The sequence below is a fragment of the Poromitra crassiceps genome (assembly GCF_964638095.1).
Source record: "Poromitra crassiceps genome assembly, chromosome: 6".
NCBI lineage: Eukaryota > Metazoa > Chordata > Actinopteri > Beryciformes > Melamphaidae > Poromitra > Poromitra crassiceps.
The window spans coordinates 55,246,455-55,273,555 of record NC_139627.1 but is presented as its reverse complement, the minus strand read 5'-3'; the positions used below and the strand labels follow the sequence as shown (position 1 = coordinate 55,273,555).

Genomic DNA, 27,101 nt, shown 5'->3' with positions numbered 1-27,101 from the left:
TCCAGGAGTTTGGGCGTGGCGTTCACATGTTCCGCACCGAGCAGATCCAGAGGCTGGTGGCCAGGGGGATACCAGAGTCACTGAGGGGCGAGCTGTGGATGACCTTCTCTGGTGAGAGAGAGAAGAAGAGTAGGCCTATTGGGATTCTGTGTGTGTGTGTGTGTGTGTGTGTGTGTGTGTGTGTGTGTGTGTGTGTGTGTTAGGGCTGCACGATATTGGAAAAAACTGACATTGCGATATTTCCCGCCCCTGCGATATACAGTATATTGCGATATGAAAAAATTTAGATTTTCACCAGATTACCAGAATAGCTCTATTTTAAAGAAAATAATACTTCTAGAATGATTGGGGTGATTTTGTAGAGGGGTCCATCTGATTTTGGAGGGGAAACTAGGTATTTTAATGTTTCTCAACCACTGGGCTGTGGCCTACTGGTAGCCATCTATCAGGGTTCATACACATTTTGACCAATGGATTTCATACATGAAAAAGTGAGTGAGTTATGACATTCTACTTTAAAATGTCACTAGCCTACATTTCACTTAGTGTACTGCAGCTTTTAAAGCCAGGGAAAGACAACATGTATGCCGTATCACCCTATTACCATTATCCAACATCTAAGACCATATAGTCTTATATCACAATATTGATATAAATTTGATATATTGCCCACCCCTAATATTGAGTGCCAGAATCTACCTCCCAATGATGCTATTTGCAGAAAAACATTAGATTTAATTGATTATAATCACTGCTTTCAACTTCTTTCGTTCTTCTAACGTTTCAATACATCAACAATGAAACACCCCTGCCACTTTACACACTTGGTCTGACCCCCCGGAAACCCCCTCCAGAAACTACCAAGTGGTGCACTCCGCATCTCTGGAGTTCCGGTTTTGGAGCGCACCGCAGTACAGAGAGACGACGATTGACATGCAGCATCACTGCTGACAAACAATTCATTCGTGAAAAGTAATAAATATACATTTAATTGCCCAGATATGTCTCTTGTCTTTTTATTTTCACTGAAATGTTTTGTGTAAATGAGTCACTATGTATGATTAACTCTACCGTAACTGCTGTCATCTGAATGATGCATCATCAGAGCCTGAGGGGGAGAGAGAGCTGCGGTGATACACGGACAACTTCTCAGTAATAATCACTTTAGCCTTCGTGTCATTATATTATGTTGCTGTCTTGCTTTTTGGTGTTTCAAGAGTAAATATCTCCACTCCACAGACATGTTGAGTTACAGCAGCCAGCCTGCTGTAAGCTAGGGCGCTGCAACCTGTGGACACGTCCGCCTCCGCAATCACATCGTTTACATCGGACGGGCTGCTGTCAGCAACCCAACATAAGCACAAATAATTCAATTGAGCTCTCTGTGCATGTTTGTTGTGTTGAAGCTAAGCACTAAATGAGTGAGTACAGTAGTGGGGCGTCTTTCTCCTTTGAGAGAGACTGCATTTCACTCAGTAGGCTCCTCCCCTAAAGTGAGAGTTTATCAAGCAAAATGACGAGTTAATTTGCTTTTGACATCGCACGTCCTGCGATGTGACTGTCGCGCATGTGCACATCGCCATGACGATGTGTAAACGATATATCGTGCAGCCCTAGGTGTGTGTGTGTGTGTGTGTGTGTGTGTGTGTGGGTGGCTAAAGCTGTAATAATAGCAGTTTGTGGTTATCTGGTTGTGTGATTCTTATGTGTGTATCTCCAGATCATCTTTTAGTGAAAAGGATATTCTCACATGTATTTTGGGTTGTGTGTCGTTTCAGTTTCACTTCCCTCCTCCCGTGCAGCAGCATCCACACTGACTGACTGAACACACAGGCTGGTTACACACTGACTGACTGAACACACAGGCTGGTTAACGTAGACCAGGGATGGGCAACTGGTGGCCCGCGGGCCGCATGCGGCCGCCTGCTGCACTCAGTGCGTCCCTCGATTCAATTTTTCTCCCTCCCCACCTTTTTTTAAGGGGGTTACAGAAATCATGTCACATACCTGCCAGTATCCATAGATAGATAGATAGATAGATAGATAGATAGATAGATAGATAGATATAGGTAGATAGATAGATAGATAGATAGATAGATAGATAGATAGATATAGATATAGATAGATAGATAGATAGATAGATAGATATAGGTAGATAGATAGATAGATAGAATACTTTAGTAGAGTACTAGAGAAGCGGGCTTAGCGCCTGGCCACAGTCAAACGCTGTTTAAGCTCACTGCAAACACTCTTTTTGGAAAAGTCTGCCCAAGGCGGAGATTTAGGTAGCATTCTTTCGATAGGGCTGCCCAACCCTTACTAAATTCATTTGAATATGAAGTTACACACTACTAGGTGTGCTGTTTGTGAACAAAGCGGTCATCACCGATGGCATTACTCGAGTGACATCACTGATGAACATCCCTGATGACATCACTCACTGATGGAACACTGGACTCTCTCCACTGTAACCTTGTAGTGCTGCAGGACTGAGACATCTTCAGCTCTCAGCGCCTTCTCTATGGCTGTGTCTGAAAGAGCTGCTACCTCTCTGCTCAGACCCTCAGTCTTCTCCTTCAGCATCTGACTCTTCTGCTCCTCTTCCTCCCTCAGTGCAGCGATCCTGGCCTCCTCTTCCTCTTGCAGAACATGGTGCAGCTCCTTAAACTCCTCCTCGATCCCTCTCTGTGTCGAGCCTGGACCTTCACAGTGTCCTTTCACTTGATTAAAGAGCTTCCATTTCCTCTTGAAGGACTTGAGTGATTTTTGGAGTTCCTCCTTGTGATGCGCTGCAGCCTCATCTATGGATCTGAGCTGTGGTTTGTTTCTGAATTTCGTCAGATGAGACACACTGGCTGCTGATGGTCCAGACAGAAGAGCTTGGTCGTCCTGTCGAGGCTTGACAGAAGCTGTGGTGACATGACAGGACAGGCAGGCCTTTTAGACACTAGTTTTGCATGGTTCACTTGGTCAATTCCCTCCCTACAGAGGCAATCAAGTGAGAGCAAGAGTGGATCACTTCACAAGGTAGTGGATGACATCACAATGGTGTGGATGACATCACAATGGAGTGGATGACATCACAATGGAGTGGATGACATCACAATGGAGTGGATGACATCACAATGGAGTGGATGACATCACAATGGAGTGGATGACATCACAATGGAGTGCAGTGTTTCCCCTACCATTCTACAGGCCTGGAGCTGCCCGCCAGGCCAACGATGCCCCCCCGCCAGGCCAGATTTTTATTTTTTATTTTTTTCTGCTCTCCGCATAATTTTAATAAACCTTTATGGCATATTATTACAATACAACAATACTGGTGTTGACAGTGTTGACAGTAATAGAAGATGCCAAATCATTCAAAACATTAAGAATTTTGCTTTGCAGTGTGCCAGCGTGCAGCGCTGTTCCAAAACGTGTCAATGTGTGTCGTTGCCTGGGAAACGCACATCCCATAATACAATTGTTCGCATCACATCCCATAATAGTATGATGATACTTGGGATGCCATTGCAAACACATAGATGCGATCAGGTCAGCTAAAAGTTTAGTGTCGCCAGCGAGGCCCCACACCGGGTACGTTTCGAAATCCCTCCAGGCCTGAAAACTTTTCTAGGGGACTCCGGGTTCGTCAGGGGAAAAGTCAATGGGGTTTTAGAATGGAGGGTTAGAACCCTAACCCTAACCCATTTCACTTAAATGCATAAAATAAGGTCTGTGGTTAACACAGGTTTATGGGAGCGCAAATTTGGGTTCAGCAAGATAATCGTCACAAACTTCTGGAACGTAAATGCGTTTTTTTAGAAAACACTTCAAAAGGCATAAAAGTGATTAACATTTGTGAAGATTATCCTGCTGAACCAAAATTCGTGTTGCCATATACTTTTGTTAACCACAGACCTTATTTGATGAATTTAAGTGAAATCCCCATTCTAAAACCCCAGACTTTTCCACTGATGAACCAAAATGCCGGTGATTTCTGGTTAAGTCTACAAAGATGCTGTGGTACTCTATTGTGAATTTGCGCTTGGCTCAGGTGTGGGAGTTTTGAGAATGTACAGTAGGGAAACAGTGGATGGGTAAATCCAGAAGGATGCGGTAATGCAACATAAAGGATGCCAACTACACCACAGAAGAAGAATTTGCGCTTGTTTTTCTAATCGAACACAGCACAAGATGTTTATTATAGTCATTTTATTCACTTTAATACTTTTAGTTATGCTTTGTTTGAGTCCGAGCAGTTTCCTCTGCTTTTTGTCAGATCATATATCATTGCCAAGCATAACTCATGCTGACTGTAACGGCAAAACTATAACGAAGTGAATGGCCAGTAGTTCCCAAGTGAATTTTTTTTAGCTTGCTAAAAATTTGTGTTGACCAAAATGCTACATCTTCTTCTTAGCCTACCTGTTGTCGAAGTTGATGTGTTTTACTTTTTGTAAATATGTCGTGTCAAATATTTGTTGTTTCTATCATAATTCCTGGTGCAAATGAATGCTGGTGGTCAGCAGTACTGTAGGTGTCAGACAGTGTTGCGGACCTCAGGCACGATCACTCCTCTGAGGGAGCCGTTGGCTAACAGCTCCTGTAGGGACGTCAGGCACGATCACTCCTCTGAGGGAGCCGTTGGCTAACAGCTCCTGTAGGGACGTCAGGCACGATCACTCCTCTGAGGGAGCCGTTGGCTAACAGCTCCTGACCTCAGGCACAATCATTCCTCTGAGGGAGCCGTTGGCTAACAGCTCCTGTAGGGACGTCAGGCATGATCACTCCTCTGAGGGAGCCGTTGGCTAACAGCTCCTGACCTCAGGCACAATCATTCCTCTGAGGGAGCCGTTGGCTAACAGCTCCTGTAGGGACGTCAGGCACGATCACTCCTCTGAGGGAGCCATTGGCTAACAGCTCCTGACCTCCGGCACAATCATTCCTCTGAGGGAGCCGTTGGCTAACAGCTCCTGACCTCAGGCACGATCACTCCTCTGAGGGAGCCGTTGGCTAACAGCTCCTGACCTCAGGCACGATCACTCCTCTGAGGGAGCCATTGGCTAACAGCTCCTGTAGGGACCTCAGGCACGATCACTCCTCTGAGGGAGCCGTTGGCTAACAGCTCCTGTAGTTTTCTAATAGCATGCTGCATTCGCATCCCAAAGTGTGAGGCCAGGTCTTCCAGCAGAACCACTTTGGAATCCTCAATGTGCTGCATGAATTGTTGCAGGACATTGTGTGACTGGTCTTCAGTGAGTTGCTCCTCCTCTCCCTTGTCTATGAGCCTCAGGTACTCCTCTTCCTCCTTTCTCTCCTGCTCCTCCTTGTCTCGGCGCTCCTCTTCTTCCTGTTTCTGCTCCATAAGTGGTTGCCTTTTGTCCTCCTGACGTCTCTCCTGGTCTCTGACTTCCTGCATCCTCTTTGTCTCCTCCAGTTCTGTTTCTCTCTGGCCTTTCTTGCTCTGTTTCTCCTCCAGTTCTGCTTCTCTCTGGCCTTTCTTGGTCTGTTTCTCCTCCAGTTCTGCTTCTCTCTGGCCTTTCTTGGTCTGTTTCTCCTCCAGCTCTGCTTCTCTCTGGGCTTTCTTGGTCTGTTTCTCCTCCAGTTCTGCTTCTCTCTGGGCTTTCTTGGTCTGTTTCTCCTCCAGTTCTGCTTCTCTCTGGCCTTTCTTGGTCTGTTTCTCCTCCAGTTCTGCTTCTCTCTGGCCTTTCTTGGTCTGTTTCTCCTCCAGTTCTGCTTCTCTCTGGCCTTTCTTGGTCTGTTTCTCCTCCAGTTCTGTCTCTCTCTGGCCTTTCTTGGTCTGTTTCTCCTCCAGTTCTGTCTCTCTCTGGCCTTTCTTGGTCTGTTTCTCCTCCAGCTCTGCTTCTCTCTGGGCTTTCTTGGTCTGTTTCTCCTCCAGCTCTGCTTCTCTCTGGGCTTTCTTGGTCTGTTTCTCCTCCAGCTCTGCTTCTCTCTGGGCTTTCTTGGTCTGTTTCTCCTCCAGCTCTGCTTCTCTCTGGGCTTTCTTGGTCTGTTTCTCCTCCAGCTCTGCTTCTCTCTGGGCTTTCTTGGTCTGTTTCTCCTCCAGCTCTGCTTCTCTCTGGGCTTTCTTGGTCTGTTTCTCCTCCAGCTCTGCTTCTCTCTGGGCTTTCTTGGTCTGTTTCTCCTCCAGCTCTGCTTCTCTCTGGGCTTTCTTGCTCTGTTTCTCCTCCAGTTCTGTTTCTCTCTGGGCTTTCTTGGTCTGTTTCTCCTCCAGTTCTGTCTCTCTCTGGGCTTTCTTGGTCTGTTTCTCCTCCAGTTCTGCTTCTCTCTGGGCTTTCTTGCTCTGTTTCTCCTCCAGTTCTGCTTCTCTCTGGGCTTTCTTGCTCTGTTTCTCCTCCAGTTCTGTTTCTCTCTGGCCTTTCTTGGTCTGTTTCTCCTCCAGCTCTGCTTCTCTCTGGGCTTTCTTGGTCTGTTTCTCCTCCAGCTCTGCTTCTCTCTGGGCTTTCTTGGTCTGTTTCTCCTCCAGCTCTGCTTCTCTCTGGGCTTTCTTGCTCTGTTTCTCCTCCAGTTCTGTTTCTCTCTGGGCTTTCTTGGTCTGTTTCTCCTCCAGTTCTGTCTCTCTCTATAGCCCTTTTCCCACATGCGCTTTGTACCGCAAAATGACCGGAACGTGGTCTAATGCCTGCAAGTGAGAAAGGCGCCGTGCCGGTATAAGCGCGACCCCGTCGTCCCCGACATTTCACCACTTTCGACCAAGTCAGAAGAGCGGTATGATCTTAAGGGGACGCAAGTGGAAACGGGTGCAGTCATTTTCCGCGACAGCGGTCCTTCAATCATGGGCGAGGAGTAGCCTACACACGTTGCTTAATGTTCCAGCGGGCATAATCTAATCATTCGCGCACATTAAAGCAAACTGGCGAAATGATCTTGTGATAGCCTAATAAGAGCAGTATGTCAGCTTGCTGATTTCCCGAAGGCAACCCCGGACACATCAAACGAAGCCAGTCTGCTTTCTCTACATACAAGCGTTGAGCAGCTTGCAAGCCTTTCTCGCTGTGTCTGTCTGTGGCTGCTGCTCTCGAGCAGACAGGGGAGGGGGTAAATCGGCTGTGTTTATTACGCTGGCGGCTTGACGCTGCTCTTAAGTCAAACGAGTGTGATTTATTGTGTGACAACTGACAAGCGAACTTATTTCGAGTTTTGCCGACCCCCCAAATAAGCTCCCCCTTCCCCCCGCCCCCCCCCCAACATACAGGTAAATTCGCTGATAGATTCCCACATGCGCGAGCCGAAGTGTGAAGGGAAATGTCCGATATTGACTTACAGGTAATTTTCCGGTATGCATGTGGGAAAAGGGCTTGGGCTTTCTTGGTCTGTTTCTCCTCCAGTTCTGTCTCTCTCTGGCCTTTCTTGGCCTGTTTCTCCTCCAGTTCTGTCTCTCTCTGGCCTTTCTTGGCCTGTTTCTCCTCCAGTTCTGTCTCTCTCTGGCCTTTCTTGGTCTGTTTCTCCTCCAGTTCTGTCTCTCTCTGGCCTTTCTTGGTCTGTTTCTCCTCCAGTTCTGTCTCTCTCTGGGCTTTCTTGGCCTTCCTTGGCTTCTTGGCTCCTACTTTGGCCCGCTGGAAGCTCTGTTGCTGCTCAACTTGGTCCTCCACAGGGTTTTCTTGGTTGTCAGAAGCGTTGTCTCTCTGGGCTCGTCGGTTGGCGGGGTTCCTCCTCCGGCGAGCCCTGCCAGCTCCTCGCTCCACGGACGCAGGCTGTTGAGGGAGCCACGCTGCCTGGCCTTCACGCTGCCGCTGCTCCACATCAGCTTCCTCTGTTTTACTCCACACATTGACCACAAACACAATCAGCACAAGTAGAATTGACGCAGCTATAAAATACAGCACAACATCCATGGTTATTCTTAAGAGCTAACGTTAACTTATACACTATTAAAATGAATATTACATTTCACATCTGTTTAGGTCTGATCAACACGACTTTCTATGACATAATTGATGATGTCACTCATGTCACAATGTCTATGCATAAGTGACATCATCAAGTGACATCACTGACAGCATCACCGATGACATTACAATTGTTCGAGTGACATCACTGATGACATCATCACTGATGACTTAGGGCCCTTTCACACCTAAAAGTCCGGACCAAGGTCCGAACCAAACTCATGTTGTTGTTACATTGTATACATTTGGTCCAGTAAGGTTCGCTTTCACACTGCAATGATCCCAGCGGACCAGCGGACTTTAACATGACAGACCTACGTCCTGTCGTCATCACCTGCGTGGGCTGCGTCTCCACTGATTGGCTTGTGGATGAGCGTGCGTCTGACGTCAGCGTCCCGGAACTGCTCCAAGGAATTTGCTCCTTGTTTACACCAGGTTTACACCAGGTTTACACACCACAATGAATGAACAGATCCACTTTGTTGTCATTATAATAGCATTATTATGGCATTGCTACCAGCAACACCAACTTCACTCGCAATACTCAAGTTTGTGTAGATGATTTGATAATCGCATGTCACGATGTTTGTCTACTGTGAGCCACCGTAGTGTTTACAAGCTAAGCCTATCAGCGTGCCTCTAGCCCCAGCTGGTGTCCGAGTACCGGTAGCGTATAGCCAGTTCATGGTTACATGCCAATGTACATAGACATATATAAAGGCTAGATGGCTTACCCGCGCTGCCGGTCAATGGAGAGCGACGTCGTCGCATGGTGGCCATCTTGCTACGGCACCACAGCTTTATATATATCTATGGGTTAAAAAAACGCTAACATTTTATTATTATTTTTGGCTCCAAATTACACCAAACTTAAACTGAAGCATCATCATCATGAGATGAATTCACGCACCTAGTTTCATGCAGTTTCATCCATTTTGCTAGGAGCTATGAGCATCTGTTGTTGGGTTAGTATTATCACATCAGATGATCATAACTCCTAGGGAAATGGATGAAACTGCATGAAACTTTGTGCCTGAATCCCTCTCATGGCATAGATGCTTCGGTTTAGTTTTGGTGTAATTTGGAGCCCATCAAAAAAATAGTGTTTTTAGTGTGTTTTTTTTTGTTGTTGCCATATCTCGGGAACGGAATATGCTTGTAATAAACCAAACCGTTTGTAAATCCGTCAAGATTTCAGCGAGTTATGAGTATTTTTGTCTGTGCACCCTCCAACAGCTACCATAGAACGTACCAGAAAGCCTGCCGTAGCAAGATGGCGGCGCTTCAACGACGCTGGTGACTCCGCCTTAAGCCATCTAGCCTTTGTCTATGCCAATGTATCTGGTCCGCAACTCACGTTATTAAAACTAGCAATCTGTTCACAAGTGTGTGATCCTTGACTCACACACCACACGTGAAAGTAGATTTTACAGTTCGAATTCGCCAAATGAACACCCTTGTTGTGCGCAAATTTTACCAACGCAGACAGGCAAGGAGGCGAAGACTGCAAGCCATCCTGCGAGCCTTTCTGGCAACGTGACGAGTGACGAGTCAGCTGTAGCTTCCTGTAATTGGTCCGATAGTGCGAACCTTCCAATAAAATGCTTTCACACTGCACAGGAAGCGAACCTTGGTCCAGCTTGGTCCGGACCGAGACCACCTCTTTTGGTCGGATCAAAGACTCGGTCTTTGGTCCGCACCATGGTCCGTGGGAGGTTTCACACCTGTCATTTTGGTTCGGATCAAACTGGAAAGTCCGAAAGTCCGGACCAAACGAGGAAGGTGTGAAAGCGCCCTTAATCGGCGATGACTTCTTCTGTGGTGTTTCATGGCAGTTGGCATCCTTTATGTTGCATTATCACCTCCTGCATTGGAATCTGCACATAAACAACAGGTATTCCCAGCGAGTTTCTCTCTTTCTCTTCCTTCTCTGTCTGCCTGTCTTTCTCTTCCTCTCTGTCTTTCTGTCTCTGTCTCTTCCTCTCTGTCTTTCTGTCTCTTTCTCTTCCTCTCTGTCTTTCTGTCTCTTTCTCTTCCTCTCTGTCTTTCTGTCTCTTTCTCTTCCTCTCTGTCTTTCTGTCTCTTTCTCTTCCTCTCTGTTTTTCTGTCTCTTCCTCTCTGTCTTTCTGTCTCTTTCTCTTCCTCTCTGTCTTTCTTTCTCTTCCTCCCTCTCTCTGCCTGTCTTTCTCTCTCTCACACATTGTCTCACTCTGTCATGTCAGTGAAGCGGTGGCCCAGTTCATGTCTTTACATGCTGTGTGTGTGTGTGTGTGTGTGTTGTGTGGTGATGGATTTGTGATCTCTGCAGCTGTAGTCGCTCCAAAGCCTTCGCTCCTTGTCTCACTGTATTTGCTGCGCTCCTTATTTTGGCGGAGGGAGGGAGGGAGTAGGGTTAGGGTTAGGAGGGAGGGAGTAGGGTTAGGGTTAGGAGGGAGGGAGTAGGGTTAGGAGGGAGGGAGTAGGGTTAGGAGGGAGGGAGTAGGGTTAGGGTTAGGAGGGAGGGAGTAGGGTTAGGAGGGAGGGAGTAGGGTTAGGGTTAGGAGGGAGGGAGTAGGGTTAGGAGGGAGGGAGTAGGGTTAGGGTTAGGAGGGAGGGAGTAGGGTTAGGAGGGAGGGAGTAGGGTTAGGGTTAGGAGGGAGGGAGTAGGGTTAGGAGGGAGGGAGTAGGGTTAGGGTTAGGAGGGAGGGAGTAGGGTTAGGAGGGAGGGAGTAGGGTTAGGAGGGAGGGAGTGTTGATGTCACATGAAAACCGGAGCAGCAGGTTTTCAAAGACCCACAAATAGACCATGACCTCATCTCCACATTGGATAACAAGCCAGCAGCACACACACACACACACACACACACACACACACACACACACACACACACACACACACACACACACACACACACACACACACACACACACACACTGAACTGGATTGAACTGAACTACCAGCCTGAGCCAACACACATTCTCTGCTTGAGACTTGACTTGCATGATGCACGAAGAGAAGACTTGAGACTTGACTTGATGCATGAAGAAAAGACTTGAGACTGGACTTGATGCATGAAGAGAAGACTTGAGACTTGACTTGATGCATGAAGAGAAGACTTGAGACTTGACTTGCATGATGCATGAAGAGAAGACTTGAGACTTGACTTGATGCACGAAGAGAAGACTTGAGACTTGACTTGATGCATGAAGAAAATACTTGAGACTGGACTTGATGCATGAAGAGAAGACTTGAGACTTGACTTGCATGATGCATGAAGAGAAGACTTGAGACTGGACTTGATGCATGAAGAAAAGACTTGAGACTGGACAAAATTACGGGAGAATTTTTTTTTTGTGTTCAATAATGTGTGTGTCCCCCCCCCCCCCCCCACCTCCCCAACTTTGTAATCAAAATTCCGTCCCTGAGACCTGCTGTCTCTCCCCTCCAGACGCGTGTTCGGAGCTGGCGTCCCACCAGGGCTACTACAGCAGCCTGGTGCACAAATCCATGGGGGCGGGGAGCAGCCTGGCCACAGAGGAGATCGAGCGTGACCTGCACCGTTCGCTGCCCGACCACCCCGCCTTCCAGAACCCCACCGGCATCGCCGCGCTCAGGCGGGTGCTGACCGCCTACGCCCACCGAAACCCCAAGATCGGATACTGCCAGGTGGGCAGATCAACATTGTGACTCTGTGTGGGGTAGTAAGTAGTAGTAGCAGTAGTATCACCTAGTACTATTGGTAGTCACAGTAGTATTGATAGGAATAGTAGTGGTAGTAGCAGCAGCAGTCGTACCGTATAGTAGTAGTAAGTGTAGAATACCTAAGTCACACCCTCTTCCGGGTTCGGCATGGGGCCTTTGCCATTCATTTTCCCATAGACGTTTCATAGAATCCTTACAAAAAGAGTTTTACGTGGACAAAAAAAGCAATCCAGCTATATTCCGTTTTTTTTACGCCCCTTTTTTATGCACCTTATAAACCTTTATAAAACCTTTATTGCCTTGAATTCTTTTCTTCAATAATAAAATCCTGATAACACTCAGCTTTTTATATTCCATACACTGCTTTAATATACAAATAAATGGTTTACAGTATTTCATTCACAAATTAATATATACGCATATAAATGCCTTGTTATATATGTCTATAAAGTCTTAAGATACTACTGTCATAGCCTCATCACGAAAATGATTCAAATACAACCATATGAAGACACCCGTATTGTACATAGCTTCACGTCTGTTTGTTTCAGGTCCAGGATATTACTCTTAACCCATTGATACCTGATGCAGCATTTGCGTGTATATCCCTCATTTGTGTGCGTATCCCTTTAAGACCGCGTAAACGCGGTTCGCGGTCTTAAAGGGATACACACACAAATGCTGCATCAGGTATCGATGGGTTAAAGGAAAATATCTGCAAGTAACTTCCAAATTGTATACTCATTATAGGTGTTGTTTTGGGCCTTCGTGTTGCATTTACATGCATTTTCGACCAGCAGATGTCGCCAGCGCGCAGACGGTGTTTCGAGCGTTTTGAAACCGTGAATCATTTCCCGAAAGCAATGTTCAATTGGTTTCAAAGCTTCAGAAAGCCTTGCTCCTCCCCCTTTACTAGTATTTCATCGTCACACTGACATGAGCACAATCAATTTCACTCCTCTTCCTCCCCCTGCAGTCGATGAACATCCTGGCCTCGGTGCTGCTGCTGTATGCCAGAGAGGAAGAGGCCTTCTGGCTGCTGGTGGCCGTGTGTGAGAGGATGCTGCCCGACTACTTCAACCGCAGGGTTATAGGTGAGAGCTATCGTCAGGGCTCATATTAAGCCATATTCAGAATTAGGGATGTTCATCAATTATCGAAAATCGATAATTGATCGTTAAGGAATTGAATCGATCATGTGGAATTTTGATCGATTATTATTATTATTATTATTATTATTATTATTATTATTATTTTATTTTTTGCGGACTAGGTTTGGGTAGAATTCGTTCCTCCTCGCCCCACTCCATTGCACAACCGACTAACGTGAGGTGGAGCTTCATATAGTCTCTAGTTTTCTGGCTGGGCACGGGCCTTTGTGCCAACAAAACTGTTTTAAACATGGGGAATTCACACCGGCATGCGCCGGGGACACAAACAAACGCACCCAGCGGTCTGCGGACCTCAGTGAGGCTCAGGCCTGTTGATTTGACTCTTGTGCTGTCAGCTAAGCTGGAAGACGCCGATTGCCTTACATCATGTAACCTGACATGTAACATGTTTGTTTACCTGGCCACAGTGCTAGTGTCTGATATTCTTACTACACAGCGGCATCGCCATTATAGCTGGCCGAGAACGCGCAACGTTATTAGCGTACTTCCAGCGTTTATCGGTCGGAAAAAGACGCTAGATGGACACACGCTGATCTCAGCGCACAATATGCAAGGAAGCAGTCTGAAATTAACGTTAGTTCACTGCGGTAGCTAGCTTGATAGCTGATGGCCAACATTAGCTAACAACACACAGTGATTTAGCTCAACACTCGCCAGAAATATTAAGTGTCTGGCCAATCTGCTCCCACAATTGAGCCTTTCTGTCTCTGTTGCGATAGTTTCTCCATATGATTAGTTGCCTGAAAAGGAGCACCCGACACCAGCGTCTTTCTGAAAAGTTAAAATATTTTCAGCTGGAAGCGCTGGGAGCCGGGCGCACAAAAACGCCGGAGCGCCTTGAAAATAGACGCTGGGCGCAGCGCACTTTCTCTAGACGTCCGTGTGCGCCCGTATACGCTCTCCCCCCATTGGAAACAACTGAAAAAAGACGCTGCACCTGAGGAAAAGACGCTAGGTCGACACAGGCCCATAGACTGTATAAAGGGCTGATTTCTATAAGTTGTCATGAACGGGGAAATTAGATATACAGACCAAACCGTTTTTATGCCTCGGCCGGCGATAGCCAGGCCGGAGGCATGATGGATCCATCCGGGTTGTCCGTCCGTCCGATGTTCGTTAACGCGATATCTGAGGAACGCCTTGACGGAATTTAAATTTGCCTCAAACATCGACTTGGACGCAAGGATGAACTGATTAGATTTCGGTGATCAAAGGTCAAGGTCACTGTGACCTCTCGGACGCCATTTTATTTTCCCCCCAGACAAACAGGCTCAGACACAGGAAAAGAAGAAAAATACAGACCTCAACATTCAACATTACTACGTTGTGCTACCAGTCGCATAAAGTGCTTATGTATTTGCAAGAGACAATATGCATGGGATCCCACACAGGGGGTCCATGAGATACCCACCGAACAAGCCATCCATTACCCCCAACCTCAGACACTAGTCATTGTTAACCTCGTCAAAGTGGCCCAAAACAGGTCCCATATATAGCTGAGAACCTTTTAAGCGAGTTGATTTCCAACACCATTTTCAAGCTCGTTAACGTGACATCTCAGGAATGCCTTGGTGGAATTTCTTTGAATTTGCCTCAAACGTCCACTTCGACTCTAACTGATTAGTGGTCAAAGTTCGAGGTCACTGTGATCTCACAACCGCTCGTTTCATGCTTGTTAACGCAATATCTCAGGAACGCCTTGACGGAATTTCTTGTTCTTGTAGACATTGTTACCTCCTGTCTACATTGCACTTCTATTGAATTGAAAATAAATCTAATATTCAAGATCACAAAGTACATTTATTTGCATTCATTTGGTTCCCAATCACGACACACTGGTAAGAATGATTAATATCTAATTAAAAATGCTTTGCAATGCAAAATAATGGCATTTTAAACATGCGATACAATTAATTAACTATACGATTAATCGCAATTAACTATAGTTAATCGCAAGATTAATCGCGATTAAGAAAATTAATCGTTTGACAGGCCTACTTCTAACTGATTTAGCGGCCGTGTCCGCAGGGAGCGGATAACTGAGCTGCCAGCGCCTTTCTGCAGTTCATTCTCACTGGTCTCAATAGGAGCGCTCCTCTTCCCAGCATGCACCTGGCGTTTGAGCACTCTCAGCTGGTGTTTTTGGGCGGAGCGCTCTGCGCGCCTCAAGCAGAGAAAAGTGATGCTCGTCAATGTCAACTTTTTTCAACAGCAACAAATAAGCGCTCCGCCAGCGCTGTCTTTGCGCGTTGCTCTGGACATGATTTCCGAAGCACTTCCTCACGCCTCCTGTCGATACGGCCCCTCATCCTGTTAGAATAGAGAGCCGCAGGAATGAGTCCGGAAAACATTGATGCTAAAGCTGTGTTCACACCGAGATATTTATTTTTCTCTCTGTCGCTCGATTCAACCCTTTGGGTTGAATCGCTCGTCAACAGGCACAATAATTGACGGACATCTGGGGGCTGTAACGTTACGCAATGTCATGATGTTTGTCCACTACGAGCCACCGTAGTTGTTTACAAGCTAAGCCTATCAGCGTGCTCCTAACGCGAGCTCTATACCGGTAGTACAGACTTCACTTCATGTCAGCTGTCGGCCTGTCAATCAGCTGTCAATGTGGTTTGTTGCCACACAATAAACCAGCGGTTTGTTCCAAGTGTGATCCTTGACTCGCTCTCACACGGCAGCCAATCAGCGTTGAACAGCGAGCGACTGATGCCAGCGTAATTTCGCTCGAGTTGGGATATTTCATCTCGGGCGACGAGCGAATTTTCTCCCTATCGCTCTGTCTCTGTCGCTCGGACGTCCAGCGATTTTTCTCCCGGGCGAATATACGCTCAATCGCTCGTTTGCATTGACTTTGTATGTAAACTCGATGCCAGCGAAAAACTTTAATAGGTCAGTGTGAACAGACCTTAACACTCCCGGTTCTTCACTGTTTTCGCCTATGGGATTTTTGAATGGGATTTTGGCGCGATGCTTCAAATAAGGTCTGTGGTTAACGCAAGCTTATTCAAACGCAAACCAGTGTTCAGCAGAATAATCTTCACACATGAGGACCACTTTTATGAGTTTTTAAGCTTTTACGTGCCGTTAAAAGGGCGGCTAGCTAGCAAACGGCTAAATGAGACTACACTGTTGAGTCGACGGGGATATTATACGTCAATAGCGTCATCACTTCAAAGGACGAACATGGAAATTCTCTTTCCCTCACCTGGTTCAGCCCGGGGTAATCAGTGCACAGCAGCGCACACGTTATGATCAACAACAGTCCAGGTTGAGTGCTGACGTGACGTGGAAGCCTATGCGACACTGTGTGTAGTTCTGGATTAGCTTAGCTCGAGCTTTTTACTTCTAGGGCTCGCATTTACGCTACAAAATTCATGAAAGTGGTCCTCATGTGTGAAGATTATCCGACTGAACTCTGGTTCGCGTTTGATTAAGCTTGCGTTGCCCAGAGACCTTGTTTGAAGCATCGTGCCAAAAACCCATTCAAAAATCCCATAGGCAGAAACAGTGAAGAACCAGGAAGTCCGGGACTTCCGCGTTCCGACTACAAAAATACTTTCATCCCTGCAGCTCTCTATGTGCACCACACTGACTGGAGACAAAAAAACACAACTGCTTAACTGCTTTTCGTTGACTCATGGGTCTCCCGACAGATGATTTGACTCGTCGGGGGCGCCTATAGGGGCAGCCCTAGTAAACATGATTATTTCTGCTGTAAATTCTGGCATTTTAACATGGGGGTCTATGGGGAATGACTGACTTGACTGACTTGAAGTGGCCATTCGAGGAAGTGCAGTTTTTTGTTACTTCCTCATTTTTCACAACCGAAGGTTAGGGATTGATTCAACTGTTCTGTTTTGAGCACAGCACCATCAGTGGTGTGTTTTTTTAAATAATGATAATAGGATAATGGTATTTTGGTAATCCCCGGTAGGAGAAATTCTCTTTTCAGGCTTAAACTGTGAGCCTTCCCCTCTGTGTCGCCCCCTGCAGGAGCCCAGGTGGACCAGTCAGTGTTTGAGGAGCTGATCCGGGAGCGTGTCCCCGAGCTGGCGGAGCACTTCCCTGACCTCTCCCCGCTGTCTTCTGTGTCTCTGTCCTGGTTCCTCACGCTGTTCCTCAGCGTGCTGCCCTTCCACAGCGCCGTCTGCGTGGTGGACTGCTTCTTCTCCCAGGGCATCAGAGCCATCTTCCAGCTGGGCCTGGCCGTGCTCCACGCCAATGCCGCCAAGCTCTGCGCCAGCTCCGACGACGGACAGGCACTCATGGTTCTCACCAGGTAGAGAGAGTGTTGTGCTAAAAAGTGATTCGTGTGCCCAGCGCAGCCTGTTAAAGCTGTATTGCCCAGTTTATACATCTATATAATAAGGTAGGCCTATACATTAATACTATAGTATTGTTTGTGATGTTTATATCTTTGGTATGTCTAATATCCTTGTTTTGGCCTATATTTGGAAACTAGACTATAGGAGAGGCAAAGTGACCGCCTACTTCCTGCTTCAGCCCTGTACCAGAGATTTTCATCCGCCATTTATTTTCCCATAGACATTTCGTAAAATGCGTATAAAAATAGTTGTACTGGTTCAAGCCAAACGGTACAGATATATTTAGAAACAAGAGAGATCGCATAACATTTCACTGGGACCAAAACGTTAAAAAAAATGCGGGTTTAAAGAAAATATTTTTTCGATGTAGTTTTGTTTTTTTGGTCCGAGTGAAATGTTCTATGGTCTCTCCCGATTATAGCGTTAGCTGAACCGTTTGGTTCAACGAAGTACAACTATTTTATAAGCATTTTACGAAATGTCTATGGGAAAATAAATGGCGGATGAAAATCTCTGGTACAGTGCTGAAGCAGGAAGTGACGTTCACTTTGCCTCTCTATAATCAACATGATTTACGGATGGGTTATATGACAGGAATCACTTTTTGGCACACCGGTCATAAATCAATATTGTGGTTTATCGTCTTTCAGTGGAATCATACAGTATGGTGATGAGATGGTGATTTGGGATATCGTGACAGACACACGATTCTGCTCTCTGAAGGGATGATAACTGTTTCTAAATAAAATAAAGTGTTTCTCTGATCTATTATCAAAATGACTTTTAGCTTGTTTTAGTCTTGGGGTAGCATCAATTTAGCACAATCAAAACCGGCCACATGACGTGACGGACGGGGTCGTCACAATAACAAATGTGATCATTTTAGACAAAAATGAGCTATGACATATTTGAAGGAATATTATTTGACGTCACGTCACACCTTAACGTTATCATTCGATTCAATGCTGTCACTTGATAAAGGTGATGATTTGTTCTCTTACATAATAACTGCGCGCACAAAATTTAAATCAGATCACTGTTATGGATTTTGTGTTCATGTTGACATGTTGATAATGCTTTCCTCCAGAGTGGATCATCTACTACATTGTACAGTGACTACAGTATATTTGAATGATCAAGGATTAATGCAGTTGATCGAAATGGATCAGCAGCAAAATGAGAATCTTTCAGTGACTGGATCTGGATTTTATAGAATGAATATTTACCTTTATACCTGGTCTGGGTGAATAATGCTCTTTTCTGATTGGCCAGAAGGTGTGTACGGTTTAACGTACACGTCGCTCAAGTTTAATCACTGTTTCTAAATTCATCCTCTGCCCAACCTGTGACACTGAGTCAGCAGTGCCTCATCCTCCGAACACCACAGGATGGCGATGTCACACACAAAATGCAAGAAACACTTACTGATCTCTGAACTTACTGATCACCTACTTTATATCACACAAGGGATCATTTCACATCTAACTAACGTTGTTCAACTGGCTACTGCAAGTCGGGTGGTTCTTCGCCTCCCAAATCGTGCATTAAAATCGTTTAACGCACACCTAGGATTTGAGTAGCCCTTACTTGTGCAATGATATTTTGCTGAAATATTCACAGTATTTTTGGAAGAGAATAGTGTGTGATCCTGTGCTTTAGCCATCCATCCATATGTCTCATACGCTGCCTCAGTACGTTTACATGCACAGTTAAGTCGAGCTATGGTTATAGCTTGATTAGGCTATTTACTCTAACTACTGTCCTTGTCTCAGTATACATGTGTAACGGCGTTGTGTAGGTGGTACTTGCAGCAACCCATGTTAAGGGCTTGTCCAGGGGTGGGTACGAACCGCCGACCCTCGGCTTGGGAGTCCGACATGTTAACCGCAACGGAGCTGATTAACATGCCTTTATACCTGGGGAGTGTGTTTAACCAATCCACTCGCTACCACTCGGGACTCACGAGGAATCCGCGCTGATTCAACTCGGTTACACATGCACGGGTGGGAAATCGATTTTTTGATGGAATCATGTTGCCTCCGCTAGAGAGGTGAACTCTTTCCCCGCAGGCTCTGCCAATTCTAACAACTGGTCCCTTAATAATGAAGCTATTTCATTAAAAATAATATGATATAATTATACAAACGTTTCCCATCAAAATGATCACTTCTGGCCCATATAATAGTGTTGAGAGACGCTGCGCCCTGTGTGTATTCTAGTGATAGGACATTGTTTTGCTGTTTTCTGTGTTTATGTGGTCGAGCGAGGTTGTGTTTATGTGGAGAGAGAGAGAGAGAGCACCGATAAACCGTTCAAACGCAGGGATGGTCACATAACACAAAGCTGCCCCTTGTGAGCTCAATACAGTTGAAACATAAACAGATTTAGCTCTACATCAACAAACTTCACATTTAGCTTTAGCTAATCGCTCCCTGGCCGCTAACATACAACGTCAAACAACGTTGGCGCATGCGCTGATCACCTCGTCCAGTTCCAGTCCGACTGGCAATCGCATTACCTGGGTGTGTTAGTCGGACTTTTATAACTTTGATTTCAGTCGAGCGAACATGTTTACATGCATTTCAAAAGTCCGGTTTTAGGTGGACTAACGCAATAATTAGATTCTTTTTAAGTGCATGTAAACATAGTGACCGTGTCCCCCTCTCTGTAGCTTCCTGGAGCAGGTGGGGAGCGATGAGGAGCCCTCCTCTCCGCCTCCCTCCCCCCAGTCTGCTGCAGAGGAGACCTGCAGCAGCTCCACTCTTCCCACTGTGGGACACACCAACATCACCCAGCTCATCAACCAAGCCTATGAGGTGAGAGGCGCACACACACACACACACACACACACACACACACACACACACACACACACACACACACACACACACCCCACACACACACACCCCCACCCCCACACACACACACACACACACACACACACACACACAGACTACGTTTACATCTTGGATCTCAAGTAATTTTCCTGGTAAAATAAAGGTGAAATAAAAATAAATAAAAACATGGACTGCAATATTCCAATATGTAAACAGCATTTCTGATGACCTAAACCCGAATAAGGTCATAGTCGGAGTAAGCAATAGTGCAGCAGTGGTTCCAAAACTGGGGTATGCGTACCCCTAGGGATATGTGCAGCTAGGGGGTACTTGAGAGAAAAATGTAAGAATATATCATAAAAAACTGCTTGAGATCATGGAAAGGGGGTACTGAAGTCAAACAAGTTTGAGAAGCATTGAGCTAGAGCAGCTCAGATACAGTAGGACGTCATGTTTACAGTACATGTCTACATGTACATGTTTACAACATTTTGCTTAGAAAACTGCAAGAGAAAACTATAGCAGTGATACTCAACTGGCGGCCCGCGGGCCACATGCGGCCTGCAGGCGCCCCCTGTGTGGCCCGCGATGGTATTGCAATTATTATTATTATATATTTTTTTTTACAGTGCACCTGAACGCAACATGCAAGATACCCGCTGAATAAGTGTCCAAATGTTCATGTAATTCTGGCCAATACTCACACTTCTGTTATAGCATTTCAGTCTGGAATATGGAATATCTTTCAATAATCTATGATTTAGCTGCTAAATTGTCAAATACCGCCGTCTGCTCGCTACCCAGGCACTTATGTATGTACTTAACCTAAGTAACTATCCGGTGTTACATTGTCAGACTAAACTCTGTCTGACACCTACAATCCGCTACAGAAAAATGTATATTGAATGTTTATTAACTGGCCCCTGGCCTTCTATCATTTCACGAAATGGAGTGAAAGAGTGAATTATTGCCTCCTGAGTATGAATTATTCTTACAGTTTTACATGTTCTTCTTTCTCTCACGTGACGTACCCCCTGTAATACCTCCAGGTACCCCTAGGGGTACACGTACCCCCATTTGAGGAACACTGCTCTAGCTCGCAGCGAGTGTTGCACAACTTGTTTACAGAATAAAAGATGGCTGCCATCGGTTTAAAAAAAAAAGCCCCAACATGTTGTCCCCAGTACACGGTAGCAACATGACAGAAAGGCTTAGTTTCAGGTTAAATTCAGGAGGGAAAGTCAGACGTAGCCGTTTGCTAGCTAGCCACCCTTTTACATCATGTGGGCGTGTCTTCAGTCATTAATCGACACACATCCACTTGAGCCTTCTAGTTTGTGTTGTTCTGTTTCTTCTGTTTTCTCTGCTCAGCGGTTCGGTGACCTGACGGTGCGGCAGATCGAGAGGCTCCGGTGTCGGCACAGGATCCTGGTGCTGCAGGCGCACGAAGACACCACCAAAGAAAACGCTGTCAGTCTCTCTCTCGGTTTCCAATGTGCTTTTTACACTGTTGCAGCGTCGGGGGTTTGAAGACCATATTTTTCCTCTCATAGTGGGCGGTAGTCAATGATCCGATAATGGCCGGGGGCGTGTTCGACATGAACAAATAAAGGCCTGGGGGAAAAACGAAGGAAAAAAACAATGGTGGATACCGCTAAAATTATTGTAGTAATGTATAAATGCCACAAGATGGCAGTAGCTACATTTGAAGTACCTTATGGGACCCGTGCAAGAGAGTACTGCAGGCATGACGTATTTTTGTAGTCGGAACGCGGACTCCCGGACTTCCGGGTTCTTCACTGTTTTCTGCCTATGGGATTTTTGAATGGGTTTTTGGCGCGATGCTTCAAATAAGGTCTGTGGTTAACGCAAGCCTATTCAAACGCGACAGCTGTGTTCAGCAGGATAATCTTCACACATGAGTACCACTTTCATGAGTTTTGAAGCGTAAATGCGAGCCCTAGAAGTAAAAAGCTCATGCTAAGCTATTCCAGAACTACACACAGTGTCGCATAGGCTTCCACGTCACGTCACCACAGCCGAATTCAACCTTTAGTGAGTGTTGTTACTGTGAGCTGACAGACAGCAGTGTGTGGGACCATTGAGATATATAAATATGAAAAATAATTGTATATGTCGATGTGTGGGACAGGGAACATGTACCAAATTAGTTAGCAATCACTTAGAGACACACACACAAATAAAATAAATACGTTTACTAAACATAACTATAAACCAACTGGCAACTATTATTCATCAAAAACCTGCTAATTAAAATCTGCACGACACTGTCCTGTAATGATCTCCCAACGCACTTAATTGTAGCCCCGGGTTAAATCTGGGCATACGTTAAGAATATTGACCTGTCACTTTTTTATAGTTTGGTAACACTGTCAAACAGCTCCACACTTGGTGTGACAAACTAACTTGCTAGTATTGCTCGTCTTTTTTTTTTTTTTTTTTTAACCTTTATTTATACAGGGGGAGTCTCACTGAGAGCAATGCTCTCTTTTTCAGGAGTGCCCTGTTCACATTCACACACACATTCACACCTGGAAGCTGACCAGTACAACCACAGTCTGATCTGCTGGTCACTGATCAGCTCCACTGGAGCAGTTGGGGTTAAGGGCCTTGCTCAAGGGCACCTCAGTGGTGGTAATGAGGGAGGGGCAAGCCCTGCCTTTTCACTTTCCCCACCCAGATTTATCCTGCCGGTCCCGGGGATTGAACCGATGACCTTCCGGTCACAAGCTTGCTTCTCTAACCATTGGGCCACCACTGCCCATAACACGCCCTTAACTGCTTCTGATTGGTCAGTATAGAGGTACATCACGTTTCTCTAAAATGCTATTGGCTAATGGGGCGGCTGGGCGGGAATGAGTGTTGGGGTCTCTCTCCTCTGAGAGGCGTTATTTCGAAAGCCACATAGGTTACGCCAAAACCACGCCCTGTGCCCGCCTACGCAGCAGTCAAGTGCCGGGATTGGCCAGGAGCAAGTCTTTTGTCTTCTTTTGACAGCTCGAATCTCCCACACCACAAACACTGCACGGCACGCAGCCCAACGATTTCATGAACCAACTGAATTGCTCTTGAGAGCGGACATTGAAATTAATTATGGTCACATACCTTCCTTAGTGTATTAACGCTAATGTTCGTCTTGGAACTCACTCACTTTGCGCCAGAACACAATCGATTTGGGGGTGGAACACGCCAGGATTGGCCAGTGCCCAGAACTGTCAAATCAAATCATCGACAGAGATGCTATGACCCGCCTCCCAATCTTTACACAGTGTATCAACGTGACTATATTATAAATATAGCCACGTTATAAACAACTAACCAACACTGGTATGGAAATGGTTTTGCCCGAAATGGTTAAAAGTGATATCAATTTGGTCATTCAGTGGCGTTTTACTGCCATCTAACATAACTAACTAGCGGCTAGGGCATTCACAGACTAGTCGACTAGTAAAACCACTAGTCGACACTGTGCTTAGTAGTCGACTAGTCGTTTTTTTTTTTTTTTTTTTAATTTAATCTTGTACCCCAATGCCGCGGAATCCTCAACTTACTATTGGTCCATCTGATGGACCTTAACGTACTTAACGTAATAATTTATAAATATTAATTTAAATTTTTAAATTTTTGACTGTTTATAATTCATTGGTAACTTCTTCCCTAATACCTCATACCAACATTTCATACCTATTCGAATTTTAACCCCTCAAATGCCAGTGTACAGTAAGTACAGTAAAAAAAAAAAAAAAGTACATTAAAAAAAAAAAGTGATTTTTTTTTTCCATTTCCATAAAGACAAACTGGCTTTGGGTCTGATATTATGGGCAGGTTGGGGTGTTTTACAAAAGTCACCACTGCAAGATGCCTAGTATCAAAGATTCGCAGGCATGATGTCACAATAGCTATGACATCACTAGCCTATGACATCATCAGTGATGTCATGAGATGATTTTTTGTCAATAATATGTCACTGATGACATTACTGATGATGTCACAGACATTGTGACATCATCAGTGGGTTTTTGTATTTTTTGTGATTTTTTGTAAAAATAGTAATTTTTTATATTTTGAGCCAAAAATCCAAAAAGCGCATGTTTTGGACTTCCAGCCATTTTCCCCAAAAAACACAAACGAGCTTTAGTCCAGCATCTATCCTGGTCTAAAGGCTTCAAATCAGTAGTGTGGACTGTCAAATTCAGTTTTATAATATTTTCCCATCTTTGGCATAGGAATCAGTTTTTTTTACATTTCATGTAAACTGTATGGAATTGATTGCTATGCCAAAACTGGGGGAATATGGGGAAATAGGCAAACACATTAGAAACTACAATTTTAACCGCTTGAGTCAAGGTGAGATGTGTAACATCAAGGAAATAATGATTTTTTGAAAAATTTGCTGGAAGTCAAATTTTTTTTTTCTTTTTGTGCAAAATTAACATTGAAATCAATGGGACAACTATGCAATGGACTTTGAGACCATGTAACTCCCCCAAAATTTCTACCAACTCCAAGGTTAGATATTAAGGTCAAAGTTCAAGGTATTTGGTCCAGGATGCCCGCTGAAATAAATGAAATAAATTAATTTTGTGAAGATTTGCTGGGAGTACCAATAGAGTGGTTTCAATGGAAGTCAAGGGGTTCATCAGATGGACCAATAGTAAATTGAGGAGTATTTTTGAAAATAGGTCTTAGGATCGTATAAAAATGATAACTATGATTGATTTTTGTCAAATACCCCCAAAAAAATACCTAGCCTTAATTTAAGACCATATACTCAAAAAATTTCGAAACGGCCCATACGCGAATGCAGGAAAAGTCCATCAGATGGACTAGTGGGGTACAAGTGTTAAGAAAAAACATGAGGTATTTACACGACATACATGGACTATCATATCCCATATCCCCTATTGACCTAACGATGACAGCACTATCATACAGTTTGACCTAACGATGACAGCACTATCATACAGTTTGACCTAACGATGACAGCACTATCATACAGTTTGACCTAACGATGACAGCACCTATCATACAGTTTGACCTAACGATGACAGCACTATCATACAGTTTGACCTAACGATGACAGCACCTATCATACAGTTTGACCTAACGATGACAGCACCTATCATACAGTTTGACCTAACGATGACAGCACTATCATACAGTTTGACCTAACGATGACAGCACTATCATACAGTTTGACCTAACGATGACAGCACCTATCACACAGTTTGACCTAACGATGACAGCACTATCACACAGTTTGACCTAACGATGACAGCACTATCATACAGTTTGACCTAACGATGACAGCACTATCATACAGTTTGACCTAACGATGACAGCACCTATCATACAGTTTGACCTAACGATGACAGCACCTATCATACAGTTTGACCTAACGATGACAGCACCTATCATACAGTTTGACCTAACGATGACAGCACTATCATACAGTTTGACCTAACGATGACAGCACCTATCATACAGTTTGACCTAACGATGACAGCACTATCATACAGTTTGACCTAACGATGACAGCACCTATCACACAGTTTGACCTAACGATGACAGCACTATCATACAGTTTGACCTAACGATGACAGCACTATCATACAGTTTGACCTAACGATGACAGCACTATCATACAGTTTGACCTAACGATGACAGCACCTATCATACAGTTTGACCTAACGATGACAGCACTATCATACAGTTTGACCTAACGATGACAGCACCTATCATACAGTTTGACCTAACGATGACAGCACTATCATACAGTTTGACCTAACGATGACAGCACTATCATACAGTTTGACCTAACGATGACAGCACCTATCACACAGTTTGACCTAACGATGACAGCACTATCACACAGTTTGACCTAACGATGACAGCACTATCATACAGTTTGACCTAACGATGACAGCACTATCATACAGTTTGACCTAACGATGACAGCACCTATCATACAGTTTGACCTAACGATGACAGCACCTATCACACAGTTTGACCTAACGATGACAGCACCTATCACACAGTTTGACCTAACGATGACAGCACTATCACACAGTTTGACCTAACGATGACAGCACTATCACACAGTTTGACCTAACGATGACAGCACCTATCATACAGTTTGACCTAACGATGACAGCACCTATCATACAGTTTGACCTAACGATGACAGCACCTATCATACAGTTTGACCTAACGATGACAGCACCTATCACACAGTTTGACTTAACGATGACAGCACTATCATACAGTTTGACCTAACGATGACATCACCTATCATACAGTTTGACCTAACGATGACAGCACCTATCATACAGTTTGACCTAACGATGACAGCACTATCATACAGTTTGACCTAACGATGACAGCACCTATCATACAGTTTGACCTAACGATGACAGCACCTATCATACAGTTTGACCTAACGATGACAGCACCATCATACAGTTTGACCTAACGATGACAGCACTATCATACAGTTTGACCTAACGATGACAGCACCTATCATACAGTTTGACCTCACGATGACAGCACCTATCATACAGTTTGACCTCACGATGACAGCACTATCATACAGTTTGACCTAACGATGACAGCACCTATCATACAGTTTGACCTAACGATCATACAGTTTGACCTAACGATGACAGCACTATCATACAGTTTGACCTAACGATGACAGCACCTATCATACAGTTTGACCTAACGATGACATCACTATCACACAGTTTGACCTAACGATGACATCACTATCACACAGTTTGACCTAACGATGACAGCACCATCATACAGTTTGACCTAACGATGACAGCACCTATCATACAGTTTGACCTAACGATGACAGCACACAGTTTGACCTAACGATGACAGCACCATCATACAGTTTGACCTAACGATGACAGCACCATCATACAGTTTGACCTAACGATGACAGCACCATCATACAGTTTGACCTAACGATGACAGCACCTATCATACAGTTTGACCTAACGATGACAGCACCTATCATACAGTTTGACCTAACGATGACAGCATTATCACACAGTTTGACCTAACGATGACAGCACCTATCATACAGTTTGACCTAACGATGACAGCACCTATCATAGTTTGTTAATAAGCACCTATAGGAACACCGC

General features: G+C 45.0%; 2 protein-coding genes across 2 annotated transcripts in view; one reads left to right on the top strand and one right to left on the bottom strand.

The window, feature by feature from the left end:
- tbc1d8 (TBC1 domain family member 8) overlaps positions 1–27,101 on the top strand; it is a 96,368-nt gene that overhangs the window by 51,484 nt on the left and 17,783 nt on the right. The window contains exons 9-14 of the mRNA XM_083638952.1: positions 1–111; positions 11,327–11,544; positions 12,557–12,674; positions 16,758–17,043; positions 19,761–19,905; positions 21,298–21,396. The exon at positions 1–111 is cut by the window's left edge and continues 40 nt beyond it. Coding sequence (XP_083495078.1) covers positions 1–111; positions 11,327–11,544; positions 12,557–12,674; positions 16,758–17,043; positions 19,761–19,905; positions 21,298–21,396 — 977 coding nt within the window. The remainder of the gene's footprint in view (positions 112–11,326; positions 11,545–12,556; positions 12,675–16,757; positions 17,044–19,760; positions 19,906–21,297; positions 21,397–27,101) is intronic.
- Positions 4,529–7,844, bottom strand: LOC310778764 (DDRGK domain-containing protein 1-like; the record flags this gene model as incomplete). Its single annotated transcript, XM_083639212.1, has 4 exons — positions 4,529–4,591; positions 4,812–4,856; positions 5,057–5,509; positions 7,533–7,844. The coding sequence occupies 4 exons, from the start codon at positions 7,842–7,844 to the stop codon at positions 4,529–4,531; spliced, it is 873 nt and encodes a 290-aa protein (XP_083495338.1).